General features: G+C 36.1%; 1 protein-coding gene across 2 annotated transcripts in view; it reads right to left on the bottom strand.

The window, feature by feature from the left end:
* GLRA3 (glycine receptor alpha 3) overlaps positions 1–26,423 on the bottom strand; it is a 154,839-nt gene that overhangs the window by 36,435 nt on the left and 91,981 nt on the right. For both annotated transcript variants that reach the window (XM_062213060.1, XM_062213061.1), the window contains exon 5: positions 15,183–15,265. In XM_062213060.1, the coding sequence (XP_062069044.1) occupies positions 15,183–15,265 (83 nt within the window). The remainder of the gene's footprint in view (positions 1–15,182; positions 15,266–26,423) is intronic.

Here is a 26,423-nt window from a genome sequence, read left to right as displayed (position 1 = left end):
AGTCTTATGTAGGTACCTAACCCCCATCAATCCTCCCAGCCAGGCTCAACGTCAGTGGGGATCCACACACATACACTAAGAGCTACTAATGGACTTATATTTTAAAAGTGAGGTCAGTATTGGAGATATAGTTTTGGTAGTCACTTCTACTTAGAGAAGATAATTAAAATTAAAGAATATCTAAATTTAGGGGCCAGTGCTGTGGCTCACTTGGTTAATCCTCTGCCTGCGGTGCTGGCATCCCATATGGGCGCTGGTTTCTAGTTCTGGTTGCTCCTCTTCCAGTCCAGCTCTCTGCTGTGGCCCAGGAAAGCAGTGGAGGATGGCCCAAGTGCTTGGGCCCCTGCACCTGCATGGGAGACCAGGAAGAAGCACCTGGCTCCTGGCTTCGTATCGACACAGCGCCAGCCATAGTGGCCATTTGGGGATTGAACCAATGGAAGGAAGACCTTTCCTCTCTGTCTCTTTCTCTGTTTATAACTCTACCTGTCAAATAAATTAAAAAAAAAGAATATCTGAATTTATCAAGAGATAGTACATAAAATAAATTTTAAAAGGTATAAAAGTGTCTTAGAAAATTCCTTAGAAAGCTGAGGGCAGAAAAGTAATATCCAGAATAGAAACAGCCAAAGAGGTATGTTTCAGCTACATAGAAGTAAGAATATCTAATGAAATTGTCTGACCACAGAATTGGCAAAATATTTCCCTCGAGCAAAGACTGGAAAATTATTTGCCAGCAATGTTATAAAAGATTTTTTTTTTAAAAAAAGTACTTAAGGTATGCATTTTTTTTTCCTATCTACAGATTCAGGAACATAGTGATACTTTCCACCCTACCATCCCTCCCGCCCATTCTTATTTTTTACAAAGATCTATTGAGTTTATTCAAATGTATGAATTTGGAAGAGTGTTTGGCACAGCAGTTAAGATGCTACTTGAGACATCCATATTCCATATTAGGGCACCTAGACTTGAGTCCTGACTCTGCTTCCAGTTCCAGCTTTTTGCTAATATGCACTCTGGGAGGCAGCAGGTGATGACTCAAGCACGCGGGTCCCTGTCACCCATGTGGAAGTTCCTCATCAGTTTCTGGGTTCCTAGATTCAACCTGGTCCAGTCCCAGCTGTTGGGACATTCAGGAAGTGAACTAGCAGGTGGAAGATCTCTCTGTTTCTTTCTCCATCTCTTTGCCTTTTAAATAAAGTAAAAATAAATTAAAACTTCAGAAAGAAAAATAGATGAACTCCAAGGCCTTTCCAAACTTATTTTTTGATGTAGTCAGATATACTGTTACAGATGTGTTTAGATGAAATGTAATACAAAAATAAGAAACAGTTGCTACTATTATAGAAACAGAGAGGTTGATCAAATGAATCAAAGATGAAACTTAGAAGTAGAGTGAAGCACAGATAAAATATTTAATAATTGTGCTAACTGCATGTAGCAAGGTAAGGGTGGTGCAACATCAAATGGAGTATCATAGTTGTGACTATCTATGAGGCTTGGAAACAACACGCTGATAGAACTTGAGAAATGCAGAAAATGTCTCTGGATCCTGCCTTTATTGAGGGGCATCTTTGGGGATACTGTGGAATGGCCAATGACAAAACAACAACCAATATTCAGCATCTGGTAGTGGCACGGTGTCCATACGAAAGCAACAATATGGCAATTGCAGCCCAGTAGACTCAGGTTTAAAAATTCCACAGATACAGTGTTGTGTAACACTATGGGGGAAAGGATATCTGAAGAATTTATGTTATGCTTGCAATCATAACTATAGTAAATAGATTTTCTTTTCACATTCTGCCTAAGAAAAATCAATTGTCAACTTTATAGTTAATCAGACCAACCTTTAATTCAACAGATAAAAAATTCTAGGAGGGGTTAACTGCAAGAAGATGACTAGTATTGTAGTATTTCAGGTAAGGATTAATTTGTGACCAATAAGTCCAACACTGAAGGGCTCACCACCTGGTCAGGGGTCTATAGTCACCAAATCTAACAGTGTAGTATTAATCCAAACGAAACATGACTTAACCAGTTTCAATTTAACTATTTGCAATCAATTTCACTCATTATCCTCCTTAACTTCACTCATTATCCTCCTTAACCTCCCTTAATTACCCCTTACTTTTTTTTTTTAGAAATTCCTCTTGCTAACCTGAAAATCAGGGAAAAAGCACTTTTTGGAGACACAAGTATTTGTTTTTCCCTCAAGATTGCTAGCCTCTTGAATAAGCATGATTTCTTTGCATTAACTTTTGTCTCTGGTAAATTGACCTTCCAGCAATGAGCAGGGAGCTTGAAATGCAATTATCTATAATTCCCTTTAAAAATTATAGATTTTTGATGCAGATATCTGAGAAAAATACTGGATATATACTTAAATAAGTCCTCATACTTTGAAGTTTAAATGTATTAATAAATAAAATAAATAATATTCTCGAGAGGTTTGCAAAGTTTGAAGAAAAGAATTCTAACTTTTCTTTGGATTCCTCCAACCCTCCAATAAATTATGCAATTTTACAATTTCACATTTTCTCCTCATGTCATTAGATAAGAATGTAGGTTATTTTGGGAAATCTTGATTTAATTATCCTTATTTAACTATGTGTACATATGAAATATTGAGAGTGGAATGGTCAAAAGATATCTGGTGATCTAAAGCTACAATCATTTAGAAACCTTATTATGCATCATTAGGTAATCACAAATTAGAACAAGACCCCAGTCTGCCTAGGACAATGGTTAAAAGTCAAAACATAGACTGCTGGTGAGAATGTGGAATAACAATTGCTGGTGGAACTGCAAAAATGGTACAGCTACATGGGAAGAGAGTTTGGCATGTCTTACAAACCTAATATACTCTTACTATACAAACAGGGAATTATGCTCATTGGTATTTATCCATAGGAGTTGAAAACACAACAATACAAAAACCTGCACACCGATATTTAGAGCAAATTTATTCATAATTTTCATAACTTGGGAACAACTGAGATGCCTTATCCATAGGTTTATGGATAAATTGTGTTATATCCAGACAATGGAATATTATTCGATGCTAAAAAAAAAAAAAAAATGATCCCTGAAGCCATGGGAAGACATGGAGGAATCTTAAAGGTGAATTTCTTTTTTTAAAAAACAGATTTATTTGATTTATTTGAAAGATAGAGAGAGATGTAGAGACAGAAAGAGAGGTCTTCCATCTGCTGGTTCACTCCCCAGATCTGAAGCCAGGAGCCAGGAGCTTCTTCCATGGGTTCAGGGGCCCAACGACCTGGGCCATCTTCTACTGCTTTTTCAGGCCACAGCAGAGAGCTGAATCAGAAGATGAGCAGCAGGGAATAGAACCTGCACCCATATGGGATGCCGGCGCTTTAGGCCAGGGCTTTTAACCTGCTGTGCCACAGTGCCAGCCCCAAAGGCAAATTTCTAAATGAAAGAAATCAATCTGTAAAGGTTATACACTGTAGGATTCTAATTATATGTTATTCTGGAAAAGGCAAAATTATAGAATCTGGAGAAGGAGAAGAATTGTGATTGCCGGTGTCAGAAACTCTGTCCACATCTGTCACATGGGTGACAGGGACCCAAGTAATTGGACTACATTTTGCAGCCTTCCCAGGAACATTAGCAGTAAGTTTTACTGGAAGGGGAATAGTAGGGACTTGAACAAAGCATTGCAAGCAGTACCTTAACATGCTGTATCGCAATGCCAGCCCTAATAGCTTGTCTTTTAATTCCATGTTTTCATAAATTTTTTGAAGTACCTTCCTATGAAGGAAGAACTTATTAGAACGGACATATATTTAAGTTACAATGAGTTTAGAGGTTTATTAATAAATTGTAGATTCACATTTAGTTTTAAAACTAAATGAGAATATTTGGTTTAGTTATCGCAAATGTTATTAGCAGAAAGAGAGAGAGAGAGAATGAAAGAAACAGAGATTTCGAGTTTGACCTACTTAGCAAATGCTTATGTTCTTAATCAGCAGTTGGAATTTAAAAAGCAAAAGGAAAAACATGCTCACTGTTGGCACATGCTGACATATTGCTAGGAGAAATATTACTCAAGTAAGTTTTATTGAACTGACAAGGAACAACTGCTATGTCAAAATGTATTTATCTAAAATATTTTTATTTATAATTCATGCATTTAATTTGAATTCTTTTACCATAAATCAGGCTGTTACATATGATTTCATTTAAATTTCAAGCCTATTAAATATTAAATATTTTCTTAGTAATTACACTTTTTCTAAAACTCTCTGATAAAATTGACCTATAACCATCATCTTAGATATACTTTGGTTAAATTTTTTTCTTGGAAGACCAGAGGCACTTGGTTTTTAATCATAGATTTAAGCTCTCCTCTTTTTTTAATTTTGGATAATGATGAATAATAAGATACCTTATGACTGCTAACTGCTCTTCTAAAATGACAATCATACCAATAACTTTACTCATATTTTTCAAAACCTCAGAAAATTGTCACACATTTAATATACAGTGTTTAAAATGCTTTTAAATCACAACTAAAATCAGAAAAGAACCTTTGAGTCAATTTTCTTGAGAAAAAGGTGTTGTAATTGATCAGATTTCTCCTTTAGCCATGGTTTTAAGAGGGGTCTGCTTGACCATCTCTTTGGAGTAAACCATGTTGCTGGAAATGTTACTTGTCTGCCTCTGAAAGTATTAGATCTGTGCATATTTAAGAAATAATCCATTCACAAAGACATTTTCAGCCAAATCAGTTTGGCAGTTCCTAAATTGTTCTGATGCTTTCAGGAGAAAACTAAAAACACTATAATAATCCTTTAGCTTGATGTTTTTGATGCCGGCTATTTCAGTATCACTGTTCATTCACAAGAACTGGAAGCTGAGTCAATCCTAGAGAAAAAGTTCCATATGAAAACTGACTTCATGGGCCGACACCGTGGCACAGTAGGCTGATCCTCCGCCTGAGGTGCCGACATCCCGTAAGGGCACCAGTTCTAGTCCCAGCTGCTCCTCTTCCAATCCAGCTCTCTGCTATGACCTGGGAAAGCAGTAGAAGATGGCCCAAGTGCTTGGGCTCCTGCAACTGCATGGGAGACCAGGAAGAAGCACCTGATTCCTGGCTCCAGCCGTTGCAGCCATCTAGGGAGTGGACCAATGGAAGGAAGACCTTTCTCTGTCTTTCCGTCTCACTGTCTGTAACTCTACCTCTCAAATAAATAAATAAATATCTTTTAAAAAATAAGAAAACCTATTTCAGATTCTTATTTCTGAAAACATTTGAAGAGTGCCATTATGAACTGGTATTCATAATGACATAAAATTCAGATTTTAATGTGATTAGGTAGCTTAAACAGGGAATGAAATTATAAAATTTTAGTATAAATTCAGGTTTGAATTTGAAATATATCACTAAAATACTTTCATTTACATGCTCAACAGAAGTAATCAGCATGGTAATGGACAGATTTCAAACACAGTAATACACATAGTCTAATAAAAACTGATGTGCATTAGCCTTTATAGGAATCTATATGTAACTTTCAATTATTTATTATTTTATAATTTTCCATATAAATACAGCCACATTATTCCTTTCAGATTTCCTAGCAATTATAATTACTTCAAAAATATTTGTTATTAAAACTAAACAAAAAAGATTACCAAATTAGACAAAAGTTAGCTGACGTTTTACTTGCAACTAAATCTTACGATATCAAATACACCTAAAATTAAAATGTCATTTGTGCAAAAAATGATATCATTAAAAGTGAGGAATTATATTTGATTCTCTTTCACCTAAAATCCTGAAATTGTATATAGAAATCAATGATGAATCTGAAAAAAACAGATTTATAGGATAATTAATATAGTTATGAGAACTACTATAATAATAAAAAGTTACTTAAGTTAATATGTTTTCAAATGGCATATCCTGTTGATTGTATTGTTGCATTAGGAAGGCTTACAATTTGAAGTATACAAGCCTTAAGTTGTTTATAGCAAATAAATGATAAATTCATAGCTCTACAGCCTTTAAATTCTGCTTACATTGGTTACCAGATAAATTACAATTTGTTAAAGATTTCATAAAATTATTTGTTAAATCATTCAATGTTATCATAAGCTACACTCCCAAGATATTTTTCTTGGTGTTCTAATTCATGATTTGCTAAAATTAAATGATAATATATTTTAGTTAAACATGAAAGACTAACTCTTGGGAAGAGAGTTTTTGCATAGAAAGGATATATCATGGAAGTGACAAAATATCAGTGATTATAATTATGTTGGAGATGAAGGCTTGTTTTACAAATGCTCATGTTAACTATATCCAGTAGTCCTGACTACTCAGCTACATTCCGTAATAGCTGTGTAGGGAAATTTTGTGACAATTAGTAACATAGAAAAAAAGTCACTGTTCATATAAAACATTGTAACTTGTACTGATGTTATATTTTTTATCATGTTTATGTTTAAAAACAAATGCAGAAAACCCTCATTTTTATAGAGACCTGTATTATTTTTTTAATGTAATTTATGTGAGAGCCAGAGAAAGAATGATTTCCCACTCGCAAGTTTACTCCCCAATGGCCACAATAGCCAGGGCTGGGACAGACCAAAACTGAGAGACTAAGAACCTGAACTCAATCCAGGCCCTTTATGTGTGCTTTATGTGTGCTACCCATTCACTTGGGCCCTCCTCTACTGCATCCAAGGGAGCACATTAGCAGGAAGCTGTAACTGGGAGTGGAGTTGAGACATAAAGTCATGCACTCTGATTTGAAGTATGGGTGTCCCAAATGCCACCTTCATTTCTGGGTCAAATATCTATCTCTGAGGCCAGCACTGTAGAATAGAGGGTAAAGCTGCTGTCTGTGACACCGGCATCCCATATGGCCACTAGTTTAAGACCTGGCTGCTCCACTTCTGGTCCAGCTCCCTGCTAATGCACCTGGGAAAGCAGCAGAGGATGGTCCAAGTGTCTGTGTCCCTGCACCCATCTGAATCTCCAGCCTCCTGGGTTCGGCCTGGCCCAGCCCTGGCCATTGTGTCCATTTGGGGAGTGAGCCAGTGGATGGAAGATCTCTGTGTGTGTGTGTGTGTGTCTTCCGTCTCTTCCTCTTTCTGTGATTCTGACTTTCAAATAAATAAATAAATCTTTAAAAAATGTCTACTCCTATAATCATTATTTCCATTCAGCAATGTTTAGCAGGCCTAAGGACTGGAAATGATATGATTCTCCTTACTGTGACCAAGAATAAGCAAATTCGCAGAACTTTTTTTTTCGGTAATTGCATTTGTATGTTTCATTCTACTCTTAACAAAAATAAATCAACAAATTACTCTAAACCAGCCACGGAATACTGATAATATACATTGTGAAGAAATAGGCCCCTTGGGATTTCTGAGCGATTATAAATTTGAGTAAGCATTCTCTAAGTACTTTGGAGACTTCAAAATCTTTTGAAATCTGAGTGGGATGCTCCTTACATAACCAGTAAGAATTCATTGGTAGGGAACCATGAACCCGGTTGCCTCAGAACAAAAGATATAAAGTAAGCAACCAGAGCAATTGCCAGTATGATTCATACTTCCTAGGTTTTGACCTCAGTATGGAACACTTCTGAGGTTTACCTCTACAATACTGTGGCCTTCTAATTTTTTTAGGATTATTTTCTCTAAAATTGCATTCACACATTTTTTTTCTCATTTTCATGTTCTCATGTTTTTTAATTTGGCTGACTTTCCTGTTTATAATCATTACAGAACATTCCTATATCTTTATTTACCTAATTGGTTTTATTTTACTCTTGATCCTTTTTTGTTTAATATACTGGGTTTCTGGATGTTACCTTCTGAATTTTATCTTTTAGATTTATCATCCTGTATATTAGAGAATAATCTTTTAAATCTTTTTTTTAAGAATTCAGAAGAACTTTGCTATCTTTTAATGTAGTTCACTTATCTTACAAAACAGAAGAGTGAGCTGCTGAAATATTAATGGTTTGTAGTTTGTATAGTTTCTTAATGAAACACTTAAGTATATAATGCATTTTCCTGAGTTCTTCCTCTTGTATAAGTAGCAGCTGATGTACTGTATCATTCAAGGGATCATGGAGTTGGAAGCTGGAGTCATCTCCAGGGAAAGCACCACTCAAATTTTGAACCAGTGTGCTATGGAAATGCATTTGGTTCAGGTGAAAAAACTGAGAGTTAAAAGAACTGTAGCTTTTTGGAGGAAATAAAGAAGAAATAAAACAGTGACAGTAATAAAGCATGGCAAATGGCAGAATCACAGGAAAAAAAGACTGAAATTCTTTAACTTATTAGTAATCTTCTGTATTCAAAATAGTCTACTGAACCTAATGGTTGCTGTTCATCAAAACAAAGCACAGCAAATATTAGCGAGGACGTAGAGAAATTAGAACCTCTGTGCACTGTTGGTGACTGTAAAATGGTGCATCTGCTATGAAAAACAATAAGGTAGATCCTTGAGAAGTTAAAAATGAATCAACTTATTATCCAACAACTTTATTTCTGGATACATATCTAAAAGAATTGAAAATCAACAAGAGGATATTTGTACATCTGTGTTCACAACATCATTAATCACAGTCATCAAAATCTGGAAGCCTTACAAGTATTCATTCACAGAGGAATGGAGAAAGAAAATGTAGCACATACTTGCAACAGAATATTATTCAGACTTTAAAAGCAAGAAATGTTTGATACATGCTACAACGTGGATGAATTTTTAACAAAGAATGCTTAGTGAAATAAATCAGTCAAGAAAAACAAATATTGTGTAATTCCACTTACATGAATCTAAAGTTATTAAATTCATGGGAACAAGAAAAATGGTGGCTTCTGGGAAATGAGGGAAGGGAGGGATGGGGAATTGTGACTTAATGGGTACAGTATTTCGGTTTTGCCAGGTAAAAACTTTGAGAGATTAAAAAATTATTTTATTTTCATTCTTCCCTCTGCTGGTTTACTTCCCAAATACGTGCAACAGCTGAGATTAGGCCAAGCTAAATCCTAGAGCCAGTAACTCACCCGGATCTCCCACACGGATGGCAGGGATCCAAGTACTTGAGCCATCATCTGCTGCCTCCCAAAGTTTAAATTAGCAGGAAGCTAGGTCGGAATTGATGGATCTGGGACTCAGAACTAGCTCTCTGATATGAGATGCAGGCATCCCAAATGGCAGCTTAACCCACTATGCTACAACACCCACCCCCAAACTTGGAAGACTGGTTTTACAACACTGTGCCAAATGATATTATGTCTACTATATTACATGTAAAAATGATTAAGGTGGTACATTTTATCTTTATATATTGCTACAGTTTGAATGTTTGTTCCTTCCAAACTTGTGCTGAAACTTGTCAATGTAATTGTAGGAGAGTTTAATTGAGAGGATGGACTTTTAAGAGGTGACAAGGTTATGACAGTTCCATATTCATACTGCCATTACAATGGACACGTTTGACTTCCTTTGCATCTTATACCTTCTGCCTTCCATTATGAGATGAGGCCATAAGAAGACTCTCAATAGATGCTAGTGCCTTGATCTTGGACTTTGCAGTTTTCAGAATTTAGGCCAGCAAATTTATTTTCATTAAAATTTACCCTATGATATTCTGATATAGAAACACAAAGTAGACTAGCACACGCATTTTGCCAAAATCAGAATGTAAACCAAGGAAGACTGCTAAAATTATGAAGGAAGAGATGAGTGGAAGCATACCAACGACCTTAGTGTTATCCTGACATAAGTTGAAAGGAGAGGTTAGGAAAATGTGATGGGTTGCTTCAAGAATTCTTCCCAGTTAACTAGGAACTTAAATACAAGCTGAACATTCATCTCTTAGCCCCAGCTTCAATCTGTAAGAACCTCCACATCTAAGGCCTCAGGGGTCCCAGGAATTAAGCAATGACTGTTCAGTTCTTCCCTCTGTGCTCTGCAATTAACACCTTCTTTCTTTATGATGCCCCCTCCCCCCACTCTGCATGACTCCTTGTTGGTTGGTGGCCTTTGTTAGGAAAGTGGTTCTATAACAACCCCTCCAATTAGTTTTGTGGATTGTTCTATTTCAGATATGCCAGTTATTAATTTAAGAGTGAGAAAGGGTATATCTTAATTTTCAGCAGTACTTCTAATGATATCAAGCATAAACAAGAATGACAATTTACCTGTCTTCATTCCATTAGGAAAAGAGTCCCAGATTGGTGCTTCCTGACACAGAGCACCAAAACATTAGAAAAAGAGACATAGAACAAACAGGAGGCACAATACGAATCTACAGCCAGACAGAATATATTCAGAGAAAATAAATTCACCGAAGTGGGTGACCAACTGCCGGCAGCATGACACATGGACAACGTGCACATTGGTGGAACATGCAGCAGGAGGCCCTGACCTCAGGAGGTGGGCCTTTTTTATATCTTAGGCGTACTAAGGGTGGGGTTGGGCAGACAGGCAGAGGTGAATTCCTACACACTGGTCTTTTCAAGTGGCCACTGGGCCTCCAAACCTGAGGAAGAATGCAAAGGTGGGGTGTAAAGACAACAGGGTGTGAGACTGAATTGAGTTTCAAGGGCAAGGGATACATTTCAGTATTATCCTCTTTTGGGCAATGAGTGAGAATGGCTGAGGTGTATGCCTTTGCTCCATCACATTCAGCTTGCATGTAGTGCGTGGACGTGTGCTTGGCAATAAAAATGTAAGCAGAAACAAGCAAAAGTTCAGGGGCAGGTATTTTGCACAGTGGTTAGTATGCTGTGTGGAGTGTCCGAATTCCATCCTGAAGTGCCAGGAACCAGTGCCAGGGTTCAAGTCCCAGCTGGACTATGGATTCCAAGATCCTTGGAATGTGCATTTTGGTTAGCAGCAGGTATTGGTTCAAGTGGTTGGGTTCTTGACATCCATATATGTGATCTAGATGGAGTTCCCAGCTCTCAGATTTGATTTGATCCAGGTCTAGCTATTGCAGGCATTTTGGAAGTAAACCAGCAGAGGGAAGAACTATTTGTTTTTCTCTAATTGTCAAATAAAATGAATATATATATATTTATGGATTTGACAAATTTTTTTTCAATTTGTGTTTAAGTGAAGGGACATTCCCAGGCCATTTAGATGTGTCCTCACCGTTGATGTACATTAAATGAATTTAAGGAAGATAACACCTCACAGCCATTAGGCCTTTGCCTTTAAATGGTTTTTGCATTTTTGTTTATTTTCCATGCCTTAACATTATTGATTGTTTCTCTTCTTCCCTTTTGTGGTTAGATTTCATTGGGAAGGAGGCACTGTTTTTCTTAGAGATCTTGTGTTATAGTGGGTTAAACTCTTTTTATTTACTTTCTAGTAAGTTAAACTTATTTAAAATCTTTTAACTTGCCATTTTAAGCCACTATTTTTTTAAAAAAGGGAAGAGAAAAGCAAAATTGCATTAAAAAAGACATAAGAAAAACACCTTGAAAATTTTGGCTTCAATAAGCTTCTATTTTGACTGACAGGATTTAGTTAGCATCTACTAAACCAGTTAAGAAAGGTTATCCTATACTGTGTGTTAAATTAAGTTCTAAGAGGTCAGGATATGCTTAATGACTGAATATGAAAAGATCACTTGAAGCAATTCACTCATTCCTGATAAAAGAATTAAGAAACTGGGGGACATAGGTAACAGACTATTTTTTCACATGCTGAGAATGACTGTTGTGGAAATGGCCTGAGAAAGGCAGCCCCATATCTGTCCTGAAAATAAGCCCTAGTAAGTTCTTCTTAACCTAAAAACGAAGCCTGGTGACCTCACTCTCCCACAAGTACTGTACTCTTTCTCAACTTTCCTTAGTAACTAACACTCATGGACAAGATTCTACTTGTCGTTCCCACTCTCTCATCACTCATATCTTACTTAAGCTTTTTGAAATCCAGCTTTGACTATCCTTCTAACCACATTTGTGTTTTTCCTTAATAAGAATACACATTTCTTCAATTATCTGAAATTTTTTACACCATTTAATACTGTTTTACAGATCTTCTTGACAGTTTATTCTAATACAAAAAAAAATTGAATTTAATTTACCAACTGGAATTTCTTCCAACAACTTCTAAATGTAGGTATTTCTTAAGCATCTGTTTTTATGTTTTCTGCTTTACATTCAGCTATTTCATATGACTAATTGGACCACTCTATATATGGCTGTTACAGTTTTTTTTTAACATGTTTTTCATGTTTTTTTTTTTTTTTTTTTTTGACAGGCAGAGTGGACAGTGAGAGAGAGAGACAGAGAGAAACGTGTTCCTTTTTCCTTTGGTTCACCCTCCAATGGCTGCTGAGGCTGGCGCGCTGTGGCTGGCGCACCACGCTGATCTGAAGCCAGGAGCCAGGTGCTTTTCCTGGTCTCCCATGTGAGGGCAGGGCCCAAGCACTTGGGCCATCCTCCCCTGCCCTCTCGGGCCTCAGCAGAGAGCTGGACAGGAAGAGGGGCAACCGGGACAGAATCCGGCGCCCTGACTGGGACCAGAACCTGGTGTGCCAGCGCTGCAAGGCGGAGGATTACCCTATTGAGCCGCGGTGCCGGCCATGTTTTTCATGTTTTTAAAATGTTTAACATGTTTTTCAAAAAATATTTTATAATTTTTTATGTTAATGTGATATTAACACAAGGAAAACAGATTTAACGTAGTTCATACATACAATTCTAAGAATATAATGATACTCCCTTCTTCCCTCCATCCCCTCCCTTTTTTCCTTCCTTCCTTCCTTTCCTTTCCTTCCCTTCAAAGTCAGAGAGAGAGAGAGAGGGAAATCTTTCATCTGTTAGTTTAGTTCGCAAATGTCTGCAACAGCCCGGGCAGGAGCCCTGGGTCAGAATACTCATTTTTTTCACAGGTGGCAGGAACCCAAGTACTTGAGCTATCATCTGCTGTATCCTAGGGTGTGTAATAGCAAGAAACTAGATTGGAAGAGGGGCCAGAATTCAAACCAAATGCTCCAATAAGGGATTATATGTGGCATCTTAATCATTGCATCAAGTGTCTTCCAGCTGTTTTTGGCTTTTGATAGTTTGATAGACATCGTCACATTGCAACATAATAAATCTGTCCTCAGATTGCTTTTTTCCATGGTACAGGACAAAATTTATGCTATTGGGAATCTTTTGTTGCCCCTCCCCATTTATATCACTAAATAGCCTTCCAATTTTAAATTATCTCATTTTCCTCTCATTTATTTTAGTACTTTATCTATACATGTACTTAATATTTAAGGAACACTAGCAGAATAACACATTTAAATTTTATAAGTAGGAATTATGAGAGAAATATATATTTCCACTTTCTTAAGAAAAACAATTTGGGGGAGGGGCTGGTCATGTACCCCCACAGGGTAGGTATGCCATCTAGTGACATCTCTGTAACACTGCACACCTTGTTTCTGAGACTGAAGTCCCAAGATCCACTTTTTTTCAACTTTTTAAAATTGTTATTTATTAAATTTATTAATATATAGAGAACAGATTACATGAATTCACAGATATGATTCCTGAATACAATGATCCCTTTCTCCCTGCCTCCTTCTCTCCCTCCTCATTCCTGTCTTCCCTTTTTCTCTTATTTTTTGTGATAATATACTTTTTTTATAGATTTATTTTATTTATTTGAAAGACAGAATTACAGAGAGAGGTAGAGACAAAGAGAGAGAGAGAGATCTTCCATTCACTGGTTCACTCCCCAGATGACCGCAATGGCCAGAGCTGAGCTGATCTGAAGCCAGGAGCCAGGAGCTTCTTCCGGGTCTCCCATGTGGGTGCAGGGGCCCAAGGGCTTGGACCATCTTCCACTGCTTTCCCAGGCCGTAGCAGAGAGCTGGATTGGAAGAGGAGCAGCTGGGACTAGAACTGGCACCCATATGGGAGGCCGGTGCCTCAGGCCAGGGCATTAACCCACTGCACCACAGCGCCACCCCGATTCTATATTTTCAATTTACTTTAAAATCACAGGCTCAATGTTCCATTTCTTCAAGAAATCCATCCAAATAGGACTTTTACTCCCAAGGTAACCGAATGCCAGAGGAAAAACACAGCATGTTGCTTACTTTTTCCCATGCATTTCATGGAATGCAATCAATTTAGAGCTGATTATATAGGTAAGTCAGGAAAAACAGATGCACCTAAGATTTTCATCCATATTGGCCTTAAGCAGTGATGGATAAGACTCATTTTGAAGACAAAATTTAGAGAAGTGTCTGAAAGCTGGCATAGATCTCTGACTACATATGAGAAAATCTTTCCTCTGAGATAACATCTGTAATATACCCTGTAGGATAATATTAACGTATAAATATTAGTTAACAAGGGGGCGGATAGGATTTGGAGCAAGGTAGTTTATCTTTAGCATCTCTGTGAAATTTAGCACAATACTCAGTCAGTGAGAGTGACCATTTTCAACTTTGGAAACATGAAAATAATAATATTCTTGCTATGAGTATAAAAAATAATATATACAGAACACATGTCCTGTTAGTTGGCACTCAAAAAATAAATGATAGTTTATTTTCAATGAATCATGTCCTTTTTACTTTTTTAAAAATAGTTTTACTTGTTTATTTTACTTGAAAGTTAGAGAAAGAGAGGGGTGGGGAGAGGATGAATCTTCCATCTACTGGTTCATTTCCCCAAAAATCTGCATCAACCTACATGAGTAGCAGGAATCCAAGTACTTGGGCTATCATGTTACCTATTGTACTCAGTAACAGGAAGCTGGATTGGAAGCAGAGGTGTGACTCAATCCTAGGCACTCTGCTATAGGATGCAGGCTTCCTGAGTAGCAATCAACCTATTGTGCCACAACGATGGATGCCCCTATTCTTTTTAATTTTAATGATAAGCATAAAGACATAGATTTGATTTCTAGTTTAAAAACTACTATTTATAGATATTCAATTTGCTTCTTTTTCAGAGTTGATAGTTATTAAGTGTTCATAGATATTTCTTTCAATGTTTAGTGAAAGACTATATGGTTATTCAGTAAATATTTAAAATTACAAAATAAATTACAAAATAAAATTACAAAAAAATTACAAAATAAATTATCTGTACAAATGATGGGAAGGTCATGTGTTCTATACACTAAAAGTCTTCAGAAGAAGTAAAATCTTCATACTCACAACTTTCCAGTTGCATTATACATGTTTGTACATCCATGGGAAAATTCTTCAGATCCATTGGGCAGGAAAGTGTTAATGTCAATCTGAAAGAATTTAAATTAATTATTTTTAAAGGAAATTTATAACATTTTAATATTCTATTGTTAAGGAAAAATTATATGATTTTGGTAGTGATTAACATACATATAGAATAAATTTTCTCTAATTTAGGTATATTATTTACTATGAAATAGCTAAATAAGTGCAAAAATGTTGACATTTATGTGTAATTTTTTCATAATACATGCTTTCCATGAACTTTTTGAAGACTACCTCATATGTAAATCTGCCTTTTTGGGGGGAGGTGAGGAATCATTTACTACATAAAATACCATCACAATTATTTATGCATCTATCTTTAAAATTCATTAAAAGAGGATTGTGAATATCTAGAAGATATCTATACTTCCGTAAGAGATCAACAAAAGATAGATTTGAGACTGGGACCTGTAAAAGCAATGCCCAATGCAGAAGGCATACATCTCTCAAGATCACATAGAATAGCTGAGGGGCAAGTATAACAGGAGAAATGGAGTTATAAACATGGAATAGCAGGGTGCAAAGAAGCAAGTGTATGCATCAACTTCACACTTCTCTGTAAGTGTGTCAGTGAAGAACCAGTGGATTTCAGTGGAGGGAATCTGGAGGACTTGGAAGTCATCGGAGCTACCATTCCTTCTGTGAGATGACGGCATTCCCCCACATCTCTTCAAAGTCAGGAAATAGTGCTCTTGAACACCCTTATATAATTTCCTGCTGACCTTACAAAGTTCTGATTTTGCTTCACACAAGGACAGCCCATTGGAAAAAACTCTTCCTCCCACTTCCAGAGACTATTACTGTGTGAGTATTCCAAATAATTCATCACCCTTAAACACTTTTGTTAGAAAAGAATACTACTCAGATCTCCTCTGGGACTGAGAATTTGTGGTTCCTAGACCTGAGAGAGAGAGAGACAGAGAGACAGAGAGAGAGAGAGAGAGAGAGAGAGAAATTGCACCAGATCTGAACAATTTATTCAAATTAAGTTCTTTCTTAAGGGCTGTCAAGATAGGCTGTCTTATTAAAAGTAATTCCACTGAAATTAAATATATTAATGAGCACTCTAGGTAGATTAGTTTACCTAAATGTCATGAAGTAGGCAGACTACTTCACTCCTCCTGTATTTGTTTTCTCATATCTAAAATGAAGATAACTATACCTTCTCCAGAGACTTACTATGCGCAATACATGATTGACATGTAAAGTCATTAGACAAGAGCTTGACACAGAGAAAACACCCAAAAAATATTAGTTATTAATGACTCAGATTTACCCATTTACTCCTCCCACAAATTCTACAATGTGGACACAACAATGAATGATTTAAATTACATATAAGAATTATGTAAATATTACCAAAAATAACCAGCAACTCTAAAAAGGATAACCATATTCTCCATAATGGTACTAAAATATTATTTTTTTTTCATTTAGTAGGCAGAAAGACACATACACACAGAGAGAAAGACAAGAGACAGAGCTCTCCTTTACGCTACTTCACTACCACCAGCAACCTCTACCTACACACACACCCCACAACACCAATGCCAGGAACAGTTAGGGCTGGTCTGGGCTGAAGCCAGGAGCTGGGAGCTCAATCCAGGTCTCCTGTAAAGGAGGCAGGGACATAAGTTTTTGAACCATAACTGTGGCTTCCCAAGGAATTCATTTGCAGGAAGCTGGAATAGAAAGTGGCATGGGGACTTGGACCCAGGTACTCGGGTAAGGGATGCAGGCATCCCAGGCAGTGTCTTAATCATTAGGCCAAACATCCACTCCAAAATTGTGTTTTTATTAAGTCCATAAACACAAAGTTAAAATGACCTATATTAAACAGTAAATATCCTTGGCAAGTTAGGTTTGATTGAAATAACTAGGGAGACATAAACAGACATGTGACGCTGTTGAGTTTATAAGAGTAGCATGAATGTCATTTGTAATTCACTGGATTCAAGGTCTATAACACATTAAAATAATTCAAAGAGTTGGAAATCCAAATGCAATTTTACCCCTGGTTCCGCTAGGTTAAGAGGTTAAGAAATCCTTCAAGTAAGATCCTGTATGTTTACCAATTTCTCTTTGAAAGTGCAACTGTAATGTTAGGTGGACACAGTGTTCTCTGCTCTATGAAAGGGTTATTAAGAGTGTGCACACGTACATTTTGAACATACACGCATTAATTTTCCAAATACCCAAGGCTCTCAGCCAGCTGGTTTCAAACATTGACTTGCTGAATTAATTTTGTGACCTTTTATATGGAAGTAAACACTGTTCTCAGAATCTTTTCCACACTCTCACCATGCATGTGATGTCAAATTCATATCCTGGCTATTTTTCTGGCATAAAATGAGAGACATTACATAATTCTAAAAAAATAGCACTTGAAAGGAATTATTTGGCACAGAAAAACACAGTTTGTAGAACTTCTGCCATAAATCATATCCTGAAAAACATCTATTTATTGACTTTTCTTTCTTTTTGTTTAGGGTACAATACAATTGCTTCTTTAACAGCATATTGATGAAAAATGTGTCAACTTGCTGAGTGGTTACTCAATTTCTTTATCAAAACATATCCTATAAGTTAAATATATGTTCTGACCACATCAAAAGAAAACTAAATCAAGAGGCAATTAATCACATTCTACTATTTTGGAAATGAATGTCTTTCTTGTATAAAAAGGACACTAAGTTCTCTTTTTGAGACAAGACATATAAACAGGATATGGCATTTCTTATTTTCCCTGAAGAAATCTTGGCTAAGTAAAGAAATAATGTTGAAAAAGCTGAATATAATCTGTTATGAACAATTGACCTCATTAAAATTGTTATTGCTCATTTTTTAACAAACATTGCTAGAAGTGTGTTCTCTATCTCATCATACTTGTGTTAAAAAATCATTATAGAGTGTTAGTTGTTAAATCAACAACGGGAGTCACTGTACACTTGCTCCCCATGTAGGACCTCTGTCCTTAATGACTTGTATTATGAGAATTAACACTAAAATTAGTCTTCAAACAGTACTTTATACTTTGCGTGTCTGTGTGGGTGCAAACTGTTGAAGTCTACTTAGTATAGAGTTGATCTTCTGTATATAAAGATAACTAAAAATGAATCTTAGTGAAGAATTGGATGGGAGAGCGAGTAGGAAGTAGGAAGGGAGTGAGGTGGGAAGGTGGGTATGGGAGAAGAACCACTATAATCCAAAAGGTGTACCTATGAAATTTATGTTTATAAATAAAAGCTTTCTAAAAAATCATTATAAACTCTGAATGGAAATGAGTATTTTACTTGACCCTAATAAAATATAACAATATTTCTAAATTCCAAGTCATAAAGATAATGAACTCTTAATGAGTAGTTTAGTCTGCTGGAAAATATTAACTGTAAAACAGTAGAAATTGATTGAGCTGCATTTGCAACTCAAGAGGTTCCCATTCTATATTCTGTGCTTTTTTCAAAAAAGATTTATTTATTTTAAAGAGAGATAGAAGAGAAGAGAAAGAGAAAGAGAGAGAGAGAGAGAGAGAGAGAGAGAGAGAGATCTTCCATCCATTGGTTCACTTGCCAAATGGCCAAATGGCTGGCAGGGCACCAAGTACTTGGGCCATCATCTGCTCTTTTTCCAGGTGCATCAGCAAGGATCTGGATTGGAAGTAGCGCAACCAGAACTTGAAACAGTGCTCATATGAAATGTCAGCCTTGCAGGCAGTGGCTTAACCTTCTGCACCACAATGCCGGCCCCAATCCAGGGTTCTTTTGTGGGTGGCAGGGATCCAAGTACTTGAGCTATCACATGGTGCCTCCCAGACTCTGCATTAGGAGGAAATTGGAATAGACAGCAGAGCTGGGACTCTTATCCAGGCTCTCAATGTGAGACGTGGACATCTTAACCACTTTGCCAAATGCCACCCTTCCATTATCTTTTGATTAGAATATTGCAATGCCCATTATACAAGTGATAAAGCTGAGTTTTAGGAGATTCACAATTTATAAGAGCCCATACAATCCTGATTTATGTATTCTGGAAAATATGTTTTTTTGTTTAATTTTTTTTCTATCTTGGAATGATAAAAATTACAGCTTTAGTGCCTATTCAATGCCTGGCACCATGCTAGCTCTATTACTTAAATTATTTCAGGCTTCAGGTAATCAGTATTTGAAACTTTCAAATATAGAGACTTGCCCCAAATCACAGCCACTAAATAGCAAAATCTGGATCTGGGTTGGGGTACAGGGTCCTCCTGGGTTCTGTTTTTCAACTGTACCTCTTGCTAGATATACCAAGACTGCAAGACCTAGACCTTTCTTTTTAGTCTGAAACATGTCTCAGAGTGGTTTATTCAGCTGCTAATTTTCAGAGATGACATCATCCATATCGACAAAGAGGAGGCTGGCTTAGAGCTTCTTCTGAAAGCAGTAGGTTCCATGAATGTTGTCTTCCACACTGTGTTATAAACTCACTGTATGCATTACGTCCATGTGAGCCTGTTGCATTGCTCCAGTGGAACTTGAGGACAAGGGAGAAATGACATATGTGCTACTATTCACAGTGCTAGCTTACAATGAGCAATCTCTTCTGTCTCTGACTTGGCAGTCTTCAGTCAGGATCCATGATATAGTGTTAGATTAACTTTATATGTACAGTAAAATCAAACTTCCAAATTGACAATTTGGATTCATGCATCTTTCTCCAAAGCTATCACTTGAACAATACTTTATTGAAATTATTATTATAATTCATCATTTCACCTTTGCCCAATATATTTTACCCTCAGTTCTAGCACCTCGAAAGGTCACCTTTTTAGCTATTTATCCACTATTCAGATTCATAAATCTAATTGTTTCAACATTGTCCTTTACTTTAAAAATATTTGAAGTTGTCTACTATTTTTCCACAGGGGAAAAATCAGAATTAATTTCTCTTTAATCATAATCTTTTAATAATTTTCACCAATCTTCAAAATTTAGTTATATAAAACTTTATGGGTAAATCAGTATTCTGTGTATACATGTTATGAATGTGTAATCATTGTTTACAAGTTAATTTCATAGTTTGCTATAATTATAGCTCTTTTGCTTTTTGATTTTTCCTAGTGTTAGTAAATATCTCACATTAACAATTGTTTCAATTTCTTTAGTTCTACTTCTAACTCAAATTCAGCTCTCCATCAGAGAAACAAAATCACTCTCAGAAGCTGAACACAGAAGGTAATATATCAATTCCTCTATTTCTTTCCACTCAGATAATGAAATTTTGTATTGATGCTCTGATTTTTACATGCTTTGTGTCTCATTTTCTATTTCATGTATCTTGATTTTTTTCTGGTAGATTTCTTCACTTCATCTTCCAAACATTCCACTGATTTTTCCCACATTAGTTTACTCTTTGCTCCTATTATGGATAGAATGATGCAATTTCCCCTTTCCTAGGAGTATCTTATTTGACATACCTAATTGTCTGAATCGTCCAGTGACATTTTTATAGTCTCTTATGCTTCCTGTATTGTTCTGTTAATTCAAAATTCTTTTTGTTCCATTAGCTGTCCTTCTCTTTTATTTTCATGTTTTCTTTCCTGTGTGTATTTATTCTGTTCTCTGCTTTAAAAAAAAAAATTACAAGATGTCCTCAAATGTCTGTGTATCTTTAAAAAATGAGGCAGTAAAAGCTATCTGAAGCTGAGTTCTTAGGAGGTGAATAATGATCTTAACTGTAGGGTGATAAAATGGTTGCCCAGTCTCATGTTTTCAGCACATGCAGAACTTTCTCTTGGACAAGATAGTTTCCTCATAGATATATCCTGAGTACTGCTCAGAGGAAACTCAGTCTGCTTTCATCACTTTAAGGCAGGCCAGGGATATGAACTTTCAGTGCACCAGCTTCCTGTCATCCTCATTTTCTTGGTATGATGCCTCAGGACAGGCAGCAGTTGTGCCTGGAGTCCCTCCTCGGAGTTCTTGAGAAAACCTCTCTGATATTTTCTGTTCTTTTGCTTTCCTCCCAGGTCCAAAAGTAAGAAGGGTTAAAGAGCATGTTGAGAAAACTAGTAGAAGGGGGTTCACTGTTGCCACAAACTGAAAATCAATTTTTTTTTTTTTTAGCTCTGATTTAGTCCTCACTTTTTGAAGTCCTAGCTGCCTAAAGCTTCTGAAATTCTTAAGATTTTTTTTTTCTCCTTTTGGAGTTTTGGCTGAGGTTTCTACTTGTTCTCTGTGTTGTCAATTTTTGCATATCTTTAAACTCTGTTGTTATTACTTGCCTGTTGTCTTCCTTCCCATTATTTTCATTCCGGTATGTTAACGCCATTTTTATGTTTTATTTTATTTATTTACTTGTTTACTGGGGTTTACAGAGGTAATACAAATAAATGCATAGGTTTGTTCAGTAAGTTGCATTTGCCAGGAACTTCTTCTCTAAAAGAACAGGAAAGACAGATCTCTCATGAAACAGATGCTTCATTGGTAAATTGAGCAAGATGTCTTTTCAAGCACCATTTTTTGTTAACAAGGAAACTGAACATTTGAAGTATTTGAAGATTTCAAAGTCCTGTGAGGCCTCCAAAAACAACTCGCAAAAAATGAATTTTTCTTTGATCATGTGAGCCAGGAGCAGCAAAGACTAGGAACTGAGAAATCTGTTTCATTTGAATTTATACTGAAAGACAAAAGATGCACTTCTGAATTATTCCATAGCTTTTCTCAAAATATTATAAGAAATGTGAGCAATTCATAATAGGTGACACCATTCATGAAACACATATCTTCAATTTTATTCCTCTGCTTCAAGACATCATAATAATAAAGTCTCACTAATCCTACTTAAATTATTTAATCTCTCAATATAATAAATATCCTTTAGTATTCTTTAAGATAATACATCAAAGCAAGTGATTAGTACAACTTTAGTGTTGAAATTAGAGTTTTCTTAATTAAAAATCCTACTTTGCGAATTTTCAGCATGGGTAGATTTCATTGCTTTTAGCTTTGATGACATCATCAGCAGGAAGCTCCCTGGAAGAAGTCCAGCTTTCATAATCTATTTCCCTTAATGATGAGGAAAAACTAAAAGCTTGCTAGTATGGGTTTATGTTGGCATTTTCTAACTCCAATAATACTCAAGCAAATGCCCATAATTTTGTAGTGTGTGTTTTATGCACATATTACACACACACAAACACACATACAGTGTTTCAATTCTATCATTGGAAATAATCCAGATATTCTAACTTTGCAAAATGATTATTCGACGCCACTGAGTGATAAATTCTTAAATATATGCCATCTAAAACCTGTTTGAAATGAGAAAGTACTTTATAATATAATTTAAAATATTTTCAGAAATATAACTTCCAAATTAGGGAATTAAACTTTCATTTGTATCCCATCATGAGACCCTCCACTCATCATACATTCATAGCACCAAGGAGTCAAGAACCATGATCTTAGGTTAAGCCTCTATCACTTAGATTATATGTACTTCATTCAGAAGTAATGCATAACTTATTATAAACACTCCAAACAATATGAACTTACTTAGAGCAGAGTTTATAGCTCCTCCTTGTTATTGCCCAAATCCCACTATCTGTTTCCATAATTAGTTATTCTCAACTTCCTGTATGTATTTACGTGCACATTCACATTCTAAGAAATGCATCATTAGGTGATTCCATCATTGTGTGACTATCATAGAGTGTGTTGACACAAACCTAAATGGCATAGCATACTACTCACCTAGTGGGCATAATTGTGTATGCTATAATTTTATATGACTGGCAGCACAGTAATTTTGCTTATACCAGCATCACCACAATCACTTGACTAATACCTTGAATTATGACAGTTGGTCATTACTAGGTAGTAAGAACTTTTCAGCTTCATTATAAACTAATGGGACCACCACTGTATATGTGATCCCTCATTGTCCAAAATGTCAATATGAGGCATATGACTGTTTCGGCATACTTATAAATAAAAATGTTTCAAATAAGTATAACATAAAAATTTGTTTTAAATACATCTTGCAGACTTTTTCTTATGAATACATTTAGACGTATCTGATGCAGAATATGTCATGATGGAATCCATCACTGTGTTTTGCCATGTTTTTATTACTGAAAATATAGGCTCTTTTGTTGTCATTTCAGTGCTGCAGTGGGTGTCTTTCTATCTTAAGAACACAGGAATGCATGCTCAATTTAGATTCCTGGAAAAGAATTGCTAAGTGGAAGAATAAATTAATTTTCTATTTTTATATATCTTAACAAACAATATCCCCAGTTAATACCAAGTAATACTCCCACAGAGAGTATACCAGAGAACACTAAGTATTACCAGATGGTGATACATTTACAACAAGCTTTCTAAGTTTGTTACTTTCATTTTCCACCTACATATGTATTAGTAATTTTTTGCTTCAACTGTCAAATACAGTGTAGAAAATTAAAAATGAGAAGAAAATTCTGTAGTGTTTATCCATATTTTTGCTTATTGTGTTCTTCCTTCCTTCTTGATAGTCCCATGTCCCTTCTTTTCTCATTACTTTTCAGTTTGGAAAATTTTTCTTTGCCATACTTTCAGGCTAGGTTTACTTGTAATAAATTCTCTTAGTTATGTTTTATCCAAGAATGTCTTGATTTCACCTTCAATTCCTTAAGGATATTTTCACTGAGTGTAAGATTCTACAGTGACAATTTCTTTCTTCTAGCATCTGAAAAATATGTATCACTTCTTTCTGGTTTCCATTATTTCTTTTTTTTTTTTTTTTGTTTTTTGTTTTTTTTTTTTTTTTAACTTTTATTTAATGAATATAAATTTCCAGTATACAGCTTATGGATTACAATGGCTTCCCCTTCCCATAATTTCCCTCCCACCCGCAACCCTCCCCTCTCCCGCTCCCTCTCCCCTTCCATTCACATTAAAATTAATTTTCAATTCTCTTTATATAAAGAAGATCAATTTAGTATATATTAAGTAAAGATTTCAACAGTTTGCACCCACATAGAAACACAAAGTGAAACATACTGTTTGAGTACTAGTTATAGCATTAAATCAAAATGTACAGTACATTAAGGACAGAGATCCCACATCAGGAGCAAGCGCACAGTGGCTCCTGTTGTTGACCCAACAAATTGACACTCTAGTTTATGGCACCAGTAACCACCCTAGGCTGTCGTCATGAGTTGCCAAGGCTATGGAAGCCTTCCAAGTTCCCCGACTCTGATCATATTTAAACAAGGTCATAAAGGACAGGGTGAGGATAGTAACCAATGATCCTAAGAGTGGCATTTACCAGGTCTGAACAATTATACAGCATTAAGTGGGGAAGAGGACCATCAGTACACATAGGTTGGGAGTAGAGCCATTGGTGGTAGAGTAGAGGTTATGATTACAAAGGAATGAGGCCCAAGTGTACTAGACAGGGTCTAGAACAAAGGACAGAGTCATTATTAGAGGAGCTAAGAAAGGTGTTGTCTAAGCTACAATTAAGTTTTCTGATTGAGAAGCAAATAGAACCTGATAGAAGGGGCTTGATAATAATCTGGTGGGCTTTAGGCCTTGTAAGTTAAGAGGCCCAGACCTATCTATCTCTTCACATGGTGTATATCCTAAGGGAGGTGTGAACCTCCTAGGGGAAGGCACTCTGTTGACTTTCATTACTTGGCTGGCCTGGGAGGAGAGCTGGCCAGGTAAAGGCAGGGGGCATCTCTAAGAAGAAATTTACAGTTCTGCCTGCAATGTTATTTCTGATGAAAATCTGCTATCATTTGAATTGTGTTTCCTCAATAGGCAAGGTGTCATAGTCTCTATCTTTTTCAGCATTTTTATTTCATTTTCAGAAGTTTGTATATTATGTGTCTTGGTAGGGATATATTTGAGTTTATCCTGTTTGGGGATTTGACAACTGGAATCTGTAGGTTTATGTCACTTACAAAATCCATCAACATTTCAGCCATTATTTCCTCTTTTTGTTGTTGTTACATTCCTACAGGTTTTGGAGGCTCTGTCCTTCTCATGCCTCTCCTATAATCTATTATTTCTCTGCTTAGGTAATTTTTTAGATTTATATCATTTTTGAAAGCAAGAGCTAGAGAGAGAGAGAGAGAGAGAGAGAGAGATCTTTCATTTACTTGTTCATCCCCAAAATGGCCACAATGGTCAAGACTAGACAAGGCTGAAGCCAGTAGACAAGAGTTTAATCCAGGTCTCCCTTATCAGTGCAGCAACCCATGTACCTGGATCATCTTCTGCAGCTTTCCCAGGTGCATTAGCAAGGGAGTTGGATTGGAAGAAGTGCTGCTGGGACGCAAATCTGTGCCAATCTGGGCTGCCAGAGTCACAGGTGGCAATTTAGCCACTAGACCACCGTGTCAGCCAATCTGTTTATATATTCTTATTCTTTTATCTTAATGTTTACTGATTTTCCCCCTTTTGTCTTCATTTTTATTTTGAGTCTGTGCACTGACTTTGCATTTTGGTTGTTGTATTTTTTGTGTTCTAAAATTTTCACTTGATCCTACTGTGTAGTTTCTATTTCTTTTCTGAATCTATTTTTTTGTTTTAAGCATATTGTAAGTGTTATTGAAATATTTTATTATAATTACTTTAAACTCTGTGTTAAATGTCTAATATCTCTGTTTTTGTTGTTGTAATAAGATCTTAAGATCTTTTTTCATTCAGTTTGAGATTTCTGGGTTTTTTGTTTATTGTATGATTAATGATTTTCCATTGTGACCTAGACAATTTTACACTTCTTTATTAGACTGAATCTTATTTAGCTCTCTATATGGTGTTCCCTGACATAGCTTCAGAATAGGAGCTGGGGTAGGTAATTCATTACAGTCCACTAAGACCAAAAGTCGAGACTTCCTACTTGTTTTGCTGGCTTGAATCGGGGCATGAGGAAGGGTCAGCATTTTTTGTGGTGTGTGACTAGAGTGACCCATTGATTAGAGGCTTTCTGTCTTGCAACACTGTTCCTTTCCTCATATTTAGAGAATCTTAGATTGGCTAGGAAATTAGGCTTTGTTGGGACTTGTCTGTACTTGTTGAAATTTCCAGTTTTACGGCTTTTTCATCTCCAACTGTAAGATTTATGAGAAAAAAGAATATCTCTGGAATTCATTGTTTTTCCAAAGATTCCAAAGTCCCTAGCCAGTCTGCT

This window comes from Lepus europaeus, chromosome 16 (genome assembly GCF_033115175.1).
Source record: "Lepus europaeus isolate LE1 chromosome 16, mLepTim1.pri, whole genome shotgun sequence".
Lineage (NCBI taxonomy): Eukaryota > Metazoa > Chordata > Mammalia > Lagomorpha > Leporidae > Lepus > Lepus europaeus.
Note: the sequence above shows the minus strand (reverse complement) of the source record. Positions and strands in the feature narration are given on the sequence as shown.